This window comes from Montipora capricornis, chromosome 1, assembly GCF_036669925.1.
Source record: "Montipora capricornis isolate CH-2021 chromosome 1, ASM3666992v2, whole genome shotgun sequence".
Classification (NCBI taxonomy): domain Eukaryota; kingdom Metazoa; phylum Cnidaria; class Anthozoa; order Scleractinia; family Acroporidae; genus Montipora; species Montipora capricornis.
In genome coordinates this window covers 15565306-15575305 of record NC_090883.1, presented here as the reverse complement: position 1 = coordinate 15575305, position 10000 = coordinate 15565306, and the positions used below count along the sequence as shown (strand labels likewise).

General features: G+C 38.5%; 1 protein-coding gene across 2 annotated transcripts in view; it reads right to left on the bottom strand.

The window, feature by feature from the left end:
• Window positions 1-10000, bottom strand: part of LOC138059368 (centrosomal protein of 70 kDa-like) — a 49207-nt gene that overhangs the window by 22927 nt on the left and 16280 nt on the right. For both annotated transcript variants that reach the window (XM_068904991.1, XM_068905066.1), the window contains 3 exons: window positions 9721-9788; window positions 8547-8826; window positions 3320-3408 (listed from right to left, as the gene is read on the bottom strand). In XM_068904991.1, coding sequence (XP_068761092.1) covers window positions 3320-3408; window positions 8547-8826; window positions 9721-9788 — 437 coding nt within the window. The remainder of the gene's footprint in view (window positions 1-3319; window positions 3409-8546; window positions 8827-9720; window positions 9789-10000) is intronic.

Here is a 10000-nt window from a genome sequence, read left to right as displayed (position 1 = left end):
TAATATTTGTAAGAACGAACATGCTGAGAGCGAAGTAGAAGAAGCTGACCCTGTGGATAGTATTGATTTTCTGGAGATTGGTGGTTATGTCGCGAAAGAGTCAGTCAATGATGTGACCATAGGAGACAACCTTTCTCATGAACAAAGAGCAGAGTTCATGGATCTTGCAAATGAGTTTCAAAGCTTGTTCACAGAAGCCCCAGGCACAACAAGTTTGGCTCAGCATCATATCAAGCTTACATCCGACCAACCAGTTAGATCAAGACCATACCCAGTACCGTATAGCTTAAGAGAATCGCTGAAGAAGGATATTACAGACATGATGAAGATGGGAGTCATAAGAGAATCAAGTTCGCCGTATGCTTCGCCTGTTGTAGTTGTTAAGAAAAAAGACAACTCAAATCGTGTGTGCGTGGACTATCGTAAACTGAACAAGTTAACCGTGTTTGATCCTGAGCCTATGCCAACTGCTGAGCATTTGTTCCAGAAGTTGAGTGGTGACAAGTATTTTACCAGAATTGATCTGAGCAAGGGCTACTGGCAAATTTCTATTCCTGAGGAGGATATACCGAAGACCGCTTTTGTGACGCCTGACGGATCGTATGAATTCCTGAAGATGCCGTTTGGTATGATCAACTCCGCAGCGACCTTAAAGAGAGCCATGAAGAAGCTATTGCGTGGACAAGACAACGTTGAATTTTATTGCGATGACATTTTGGTTCACACCCGTACGTGGGAAGAGCACATTAAGGTGCTTCGAGTGCTGTTTAGAAGATTATTAGCTGCTGGAATGACCATAAGACCGACTAAATGTCTTTTTGGAGTCAACACCGTTGATTTTCTTGGTCACCGTTTGGAGGAAGGGTTAATTGGTCTTCATGAAGATAACGTGACGAAGATTAGAGATGCTCCAAGACCAACTACTAAGAAGCAGATAAGATCGTTCATGGGTTTGGCTGGATATTACAGAGATTTTATTCCTAACTTCGCAGCATTAGCAGCCCCGCTGTCAGACCTCACGCGTAAAGGCCAACCTAACAAAGTTGAATGGGGTGAGGCACAGGAGAAAGCCTATCAGAGCATCAAGGCCCTCCTAACAAAGGAACCAGTCCTTCGACTGCCAGATTCAAGGAAAACCTACTTTCTGCAGACTGATGCTTCCGACAGTGATATTGGCGCTGTATTAATGCAGAAACATGATGGCAAGCTATTCCCCGTTTGCTACGCAAGTAAGAAATTGTCAAGTGCGGAGCGCAATTATTCAACCATCGAGAAAGAGTGTTTAGCCATTGTGTGGGGATTCAAAAGGTTTCATCTTTATCTGTATGGAGTTCCCTTTGTGCTACAAACAGATCACGAGCCATTGAAGTACATGAACAGTGCGAAGTTTGCTAATGGACGCCTAATGCGTTGGGCTATGTTTCTTCAGAGTTATAACTTCAGAGTTGAGGCTATCAAAGGATCTGAGAATGTAGGAGCCGATTATCTAAGCAGAGTAGAGGAATAACTTAAGAGACACTGGACTGCCTCCTCAGTTGGTACTATCTAACTAATTTTTCGTTGTTAGTAGAAATTTAGGAAATTTCTTCTCAAGAGGGGGTTATGTTACGAAAAATAGTATTGCGTGACAAGCGTTACTGTCTAGAAGCTTCGCGAGAGTTCGTAGTTTGTTTATTTTTAGGTTCGTGCGTAAGCGTTTCTAAATCGGTGTGTTTTGTAATCTTTCTATAATTAGATTCATTACTAATTTAGAAAGTTCTAGAAGTTTCTTGTCAGAGTATATAAGTAGACGAGTCCAAGCGGAGTGTTTTTCTAACTAGTTTTTCACAAGCGAAGAGAGTTGGCGTTAACCGTGTTTAGTCAAGTGTGACAGAAGCTGTGTGCATTCAAGTTGGCGGAGGCCGTGTAGGTTTATTGAGTACGAGTTATTTAGAGTTTTACTCCGTGGAAACTACGTTCATTTTTGGAATAAATCTTCTTGTTGTTGTTCCGACAACCCTGCGTTCAGTTTAGTTTGCAAGCTACCTTTCCTCAAACATACGAACTCGTAACACACACGTTTGAAAAGGTGTAAACATAGCCTATGTAGATGGTGGGATATTTTATTGCGGGATTATTATACACCCAGAAGAAAATCAATGTTTACTTTGTTGTGTTTTGGGCCACAAGTAGCATGGTAAGGAGTATTATCTCCTCTCACAAAAATCCGCCACTGCTGGGTTGCCATACATGGCAATCCAGTCAGAATATGAATGGGATTTCTCCGTTTTATTATTTTTCCCTGTGTTGGTAAATGGAATAGTTGTCACTCCCCTGCTAAGTATTGTCTTTGTGCCTAGAGTCTTTTTGGCGTATCTTTGCTAGGTTTCAGGGGGTTGTAGAAATGTGTAGATTTTATCCGGAAGACACAGTACCAGCAATGGCGGCAAAGCCGATGTAACAAGAATGGAGTTTTATTGGATCTTTAAACAAAATAATTTATACCCTTATGAGTTCAAGAATGGAACATCAACTCAATAAACAACACAAGCAGTAAAAAATTAATAATTACCGGTATCTGGAATTTTAAAAGTGACGAATAATGGACTTCGACAACAATTGCATCTTTCGCCGTCAGATAGCAAAGTGAGGTATGTTTCTACATGTAGTATTTTACTACCTGGACCTGTGGTTAAATTAGTATGCACAAATAAAAGTTTGAAACGAGAGAGGCGCTGTGAAAAATGGGAGGAAAGGAAAGGATGTCTGACATATCGAGCTAAGAAAATGAAAAAGAGGGAATATCAAAGCCAACAAAGGAGGAAATTTCACCACAGGTCAGTGTGCACTGACAATGTGGATATTTGCAACTACCAAGTCCAGTATCCCAAAACAAACTGGTAGAGAATAAGGTTTGTTTGCCCGAAAAAGTCCCATCGCGTGCATCGATTAGCTGCAGCTGAAGAAAGTTAGCTTTATTCCGCAGGAATCATTGACTCTTCAAAATGATAATAGACTTATCCAGTATTTACACTGTAGCAGCTTGCGCAGCGTCTGATCCAAGGACAATGTATTTTTTTTAATGAATCTTCCTTATCTTGACAAACTTCGCTACATTCCCAAGTTGTTTGGCGCGAAATTCCCAAGTTTGTTTCAATTTGATTGACATTTACGTCATGAAATTCACACATTTGAAGCCGACTTTGGGAATTTAAAACGAAACTCGCAAACCACCTGTCAAAAGTTTTGTGAAACCTTCTGTAAAGACCATCAATATGCTTTACATAATCACCATCAAGATTTTACAGAACAATGTCTTACTTATACGAGTATCAATCACCTTGTTTCCAACTCCATCTTCAAATGTGTGTTCTCACTTTCTAGAAGCCTGATCAACTTTTTCGAATCCTTCAGCTGTTTCTCTGCAGACTGAGTAAAATCAGAAATTAATCGGGGAAGGATTGAGAACGGCATCACAACAGGTTTATCTAATATTAATATAGAATAGAGTATTAAAATTTAAGAAAAAGCATAACACACAAACTAAAAACTGAAAAAGGGCAATCATTTTTTAATGAAGACAATTATTTGTACCCAAAAACCCTCTCCAACATGGCTTAACTTGACAGAAAACAACATTTTTATGTGAAGCGCAAATACCGCAGAAATGCACAACGCAATAAGCCAATACCAAAAATACCATAATACTCTTTGTTTGTCCCTCCAAAATTTTGGAAAGGCATTGTTTCCAGTTTCTCTTAGGACAATCATGCATTAATTATTGTAAGTCCCAAGAGAAAATAAAAACAATACTCATACAAACTTTTGGAGGGACAAACAAAGAGTATTACGGTATTTATTTATACTGGCTAATTTAGACTGCAAAAAGGAATTACAAAATATAGTGTGTATAAATTATCAAGGCCCACTTTAAACGTCACATTTCACATGGCTGCATCTAATGCAAATGAGCGAAAACAATAGATTTTTCTCATTTGCATTAGATTTGGCACATGTGAAATGTGACGTTTAAATGGGCCTAAAATAAACTCTGATTCTCAAGAATGATGTGTCTTTAGGTGCAACAATGTGGGTTTTCCTGATCTTAATTCAGTCACTGAACTCAAAGGTTTCTCTCAGGCAGTGCAATTAGTTAGCTGGTTAGCTCCTTCAGACATCCCTGTGTGTTTCTCAGCTCATTCTCATAATAATGATATTCCCTAAACAGGTTGGTTGTTTTGATCAAATATGGTGATTTTGGAGTGCCCTTCCCTAGCACTAAGCACTTTTTAAGCCTCTAATTATTATTATAAAAGGATTGACAATTTTCCTTTGTTATTTAACAACCCAGCTTTCTTTTACGTACAACCTTGTGGAATATTAAATCTGGGGAAGGCTTGATAATGTGACAGGGAAGATGGCGCCGATGAATCGAACTCTGGGATATGAACTTCGGCATTTATACAGATAAATTCTTGGTTAAAGGGATTTATACAGATAAATGCCTGCCTTCAGGGTATTGTACGAGTAAGGTCGCAATTGCTTCCAAATGAACATTGCTCATACCAAATAGAATCAAACACCTATAATCTGACTAGTTTCTACTTAACGATTGGTTCATGGTTAGCGTGCATCCATCAAGTTTTACATAATAATTAAGTGACGTTAAGAACATCAAGATTCACTCTAGGAAGTAATCCACTGTCTCTAAATGATTTCCATCATTTCGTTTTGCTCCTCCGCCCATTCACACCATATGCGGACTGCCCATGTTGCGTTAACACACATATCACTCACTATTCAAGATTCCTTCCTCTTTTCAAGTTGTTGATCATCAAAATGTTTCTTTTGACTCTAGAAATTTTGGACGATTCAATCAGTGTCTTCTGTTTAACCACGTTCTTATTGAAAATAAATCTTCTAAACATGAGATTTCTGCATCAGTCTAAGGGTGTATTCTTTTGGGAATATCCTGGCTATTCTGGATCAGGAATAACAGAATACGCAGAATATCAACTGGGCATGCACCAGTTGTGTTGGCATGGCGACTAAAAAAGGTTTCCTGAAAGTCTGCAACACTAAATGTTGAAATATGACCATAAGTACAGGTTTAAGGCGGTTTCCTCGACTTTTCAGTTTGCTTCATGTACTTGTAAGTGCTCTGCCTAGTGCAAATGCATTCCAATACGCTTTTCCTCTTGATGTTGCCTCAATTGAAAAAAATATTTTGAGGGTAATGTGAAGTGCTATATTCCACCCATGTAAACCATTAAAATTCTGTTCATTCTGCTATTGGGAGAAGAATGAACGGAAGAATATTCCATTCATTTCGAAAACGGATTCGGTCCCAAAAGAACAAGAATACCGTCTATCCCGAGTATTCCTATTCCGGAATCGTACCAAAAGAACGCGCTCTTAAATATATTGTTCATTTTATCAAGAATAAAATCTGTGTATGATTGAGTTCTCGGTTTTCTGGCGAAAAGTGATTTTGAGTCACAAAAAGCTCTTCATGCTAGTCTTGTCCATCATGGTTAATGCACCTGGAGAACACAACTGAACTACCTTTAAACTACGGATATCAAGATACATGCACTGGTAAACAAGATCCAAAACTAATTAATTGTCAAAGAAAAAAAAAGGTAATTCCCATATCACATGCATATCTGTACAGAAAATAATGCTCCACAATGTAATGTTGTTATCCAAATATTATCCTCTAGAGCTATGATCGTCGCAGTTATGAATGCAAATTTTAGCAATTGCGTGGAGAAGCCTGAAAATTTCAGGCCTTCAACGAGGTTGGAACCTGTCACATTGCGATGCCAGTGCGATGCTCTAACCAACTGAGCTATGAAGCCACTGATGTTGGGAGCTGGTCATTTGTGGGTTCCCATGGAATACGTACCGTTCAAATGTTCCCATGATGAATGAATGAATCAAGGATGAAATGATAAATGAAATAAATCATATATTGAATTGCGGATATGTAATCAAGTGAAACTGTGATCCTTGCAGTTATGAGTGCAATTTGAGCAATTGCGTGGAGAAGCCTGACAAATCTGCCATAGCTCCGGTGCTGGCTCATCCTCCAGTTGATGCTCCTCAAGCTGCGAACCCTTACCAGCCCATTCCAGGGCAAGCCCACCAAGCTCAACAAGCTTCCAAATCCAAGGTTTGGTTTTCTTTTCTGTTTTAGCTCAGGTTTGTTTGTTTGGTTCGCTACTCGTTCAGAATTTTATCATTTCGCTTTCTTGCCAGCCCTTTTGCTTTTGCTGTTATTGTTTTGCGTTCTTATTTTTGTCACATATTGGCATTGGCATCCTTTTCGTGTTCGTCCTAGGAGGAAGAAAGGTAGGAAAGAAGAAAAAAGGAAAGAAAGAAAGAAAGAAGGGAAGGAGGAGAGATGGGTGGCATTGATTTTGTGTAGTAAAGTGGGCCACTTGGCGCATAACTGCCCTTTAGCTTCTCACTAGTAGTTTTTTGTCTCCTATGCGGTGGTGCTTTATTGACTTTTGTATTATGTCTGATAACAGCTTGTGTTGTCCATAAAGCATGTTTTCTCTATTGAATTCTGGCTTGTCGCGAAACAGATTATCTAAAACCTTAACTCTGTCTTGGACAGGATGTTTTGGGGCTTGTCATGCGGTTGGTTTCCCTTTTCTTTGGCAGTATTATATTTTGCATTTAGCCCAGCTTTCCTGTGCTTTTTCCAAGGGTCTTAGTGGACTTAAAAGACGTCGCCTCCAATCCGATCTTTCAAGTGTTTGTTTATTAATGATGAAATGGAATATGAAATGAATCATATATGAACTGCGGATATGAAATCAAGTGAAGCTATGATCTTCGCAGTTATGAACGCAATTTTTACAATTGCGTAGAGAAGCCTGAAAAATTCAGGACTTCAACGGGGTTTGAACCCGTCTCTACACAATTGTAAAAATTGCGTTCATAACTGCGAGATAATAGCTTCACTTGATTTCACATCCGCAGTTCATATATGATTCATTTCATATACCATTTCATCATTGATTCATTCCTCACGGGACCATTAGAACCCACAAATGACCAGCTCCCAACGTCAGTGGCTCCATAGCTCAGTTGGTTAGAGTGTCGCACCGGAATCGCGAGGTGACGGGTTCAAACCCCGTTGAAGTCCTGAATTTTTCAGGCTTCTCTACGCAATTGTAAAAATTGCGCTCATAACTGCGAAGATCATAGCTTCACTTGATTGTTCGTTAATTGTACATTTTAGTTCCTGTTGTACTTTGCAGTAATTTGTTTATGTTCATACTTGCACATTTTGCCTTATTTCGTAAACTGTTTTTGAGTTTTGGGAGAGCAACAAGACTTCCCCCTGCATTTTATTGTTTTTTGGTCTTGGCTTCGCCCTTTTTATCTTGGGGCTTAAGTGATTGGCCACCATAGGAGTCGCGTCATTTCCCATAACTTAACGATGCCCAGGGTGATTGCGAGTGAGGGCCCAGTGGGAGTTAGTTAATATACTCACCTGGGCCTGCACGATCAAACACCCTAATTTTCTATTCCACGGGCCCGGTTGTTTTTGGTGGTGACATGTTATGCCGCTGACCTTGCCCACATATAAATTGAGTTTCCCAATCCGCGTGTACTCTGTGTTTTCGTGAATTGCTGGAGGTCTCATGGATCAGCGATGACTTTCACACTTGCATTCCTGGGGCTCTTGCTCCCTCTCACCTCCACAGTCGACTTGTTTTACCATAACTTAACAATGTGAGGGGCCCAGTGGGAATTGGTTACTATAATTTTGCCCATCGAAGTCCTCAGCGTAATTAATTATGCAAAACACAATTGCCATTGTTTGTCGTCATGGAGAAATGACGTGTTGACACATAATTTTAAAAATTCTAAAAAATTCACGGCTTCTTCTCTTTTAGCCAAATTTTGTGGAAATATTGGTACACTAAATTAAAAAACTTTTTTTTCAAATTTTTGTTCCAGAACAAAATTTTTGCAAATTTTTGTACTTATGGTTATCTTTCTGAAAAGTCCTAGGTATTTATGCTGATTCTTTTAAAACTGAAAAAGCCTATTTTATAACCTTAAAATGAGATGTTCTAAGCGACATTGCTATAAATAAGTAAGTCCAGGAAAGTTAATTAGTTTCATAGGTCTCTGAGGACCCATGTTTTCAACCAAATGCAAACAACCCAGGAGCTCTGCTTTTAGGGGTGGCTACATGTATATTAAAGTTGGTTTTCAAATAACATCTACATCCCTTGGGATGTGTGTGGTTTAAAACCTCAGTTCTCGGTAGTTATCTCTTAGTGATACATAATTAATGGTAGATAAGATTTGGAGTGCATATTGGTTAACAAATCGTTAAGTGCTCTGAATCACAGCAGCAACATAATAATTACACTGACACAATTGACTTTTTGAGCAATTTGCACCTGAAAAAAAAAACATTTGAATTCACATCTAATGACTATGTTCAGAATTGAAAACAAGCTCACACAACTGTACTCAAATCTAAATTTTGAGTACAATAATTTTATCCTTTACAAGTTAACTGTTGAACTGCATACCAGATATTTATCCTCCATGACTCTGATCTCCTTTATGTTTTGCATAACATCAGTTTTGGGTTCATTCAACCAATCTTTCTCAAGTCCTCTCTCAGTAGATGTGGGTAGAGAATCTCCACTAACTGTATTGACTGTAGCACTATTCTCTGACTGAGTTATGCCTGATTCAATGTCACTATTACTAGCAACAGGTGAAAGATTTCTTTTTTTCAAAGGATGATCAACATTGCGTTGAAATTTTCCAAGATGGCGTTCAAGGTTCTCATTCTCATCAACAAATCTGAAAAAGAAGAAAATATGTCCAATCTACTGATTATAGACCTCTTTTATAATGGAGGTCAAATAAAATATTCTTTTGTTTTAATGCTAATAAGCCCTACTAGCCTCGCTACGACGAGCCAATTTCAAAAGAATATTTGTTTCAAAACGAGGGCAGTAGGTCTAATTAAAATAACTACAGAAGAATATAAAGTAGGTTGCCATTTATGAAAGTGGTCTATTAAAAAGGATGCCCCATCAGTAAATTATCAGGGCCATACTGTTAGCCAATCATCACATACACTCTATCTAAAAAATGTAATAAACCAGTATATGTAGTATCGCTGAGTATTTTTAAGAGTTGTGTTGTATTTTGACGAGCCCATTAGGGCGAGTCAAAATACAAACAACAGGTAGAAAAACTCAGCGATACTACACACCAAAATATCTAATAAGCTATTTAATATCCAACTTTTTTGCAATACAGTACCGCTCAAAAGTAAGTTACCACGTCGCGTCGCGTTTCCTGTGCAACGCGATTTCCTGTTGTGCGCAGATTTGTTGGTGACAGATTTGTTGGTGACAAGAGCAAGGCAAACGTCGGCATTTCAACTAGTCAAAGCCTTCCCTACTGTACAAATATGGGGGAATATTTGTAATCGTTTGGTGCGTTTTCTGTGCAACAACTAATACAGATGGTTAATAATTACTTTTATTATAATTAAACTTGCCTCTTTGATGGTTACACGAGGGGCTGTAACCATCAAATGGACTTATCTAAGACTTGAGAAAACAAATACAGACTCGCTCGTAAAAAACCACAATTTGGCCCTCTTTTAGATCTCATGGGAGTACCCTGCACATGTCAGTAAACAGCTTTGGCTTAACTTATTTTCATTTTTACTTGCCATCTTACTTTTGGTCCACAGCATTGCTCTTAAATTGCTTCGTCACTTTGGTTTGTCTCTTAAGATCTCTCTCCTCCTGGTGAGTTAACAAGACATTGAAAATTTGTTTGTAATTGATAATTCAACATTACAGTCAGTGATCATGAGTTGAAACAATCAATTTTGTCAAGAAGTTGAAAACTGCTACATGTTACAATTCAATCTCTACCTGACACTAGATAAGAAAAAAAAAAGCCAATTCGTAATAATTTGTAATGATACCTGCATAATATTATACTGTCAGCTAAC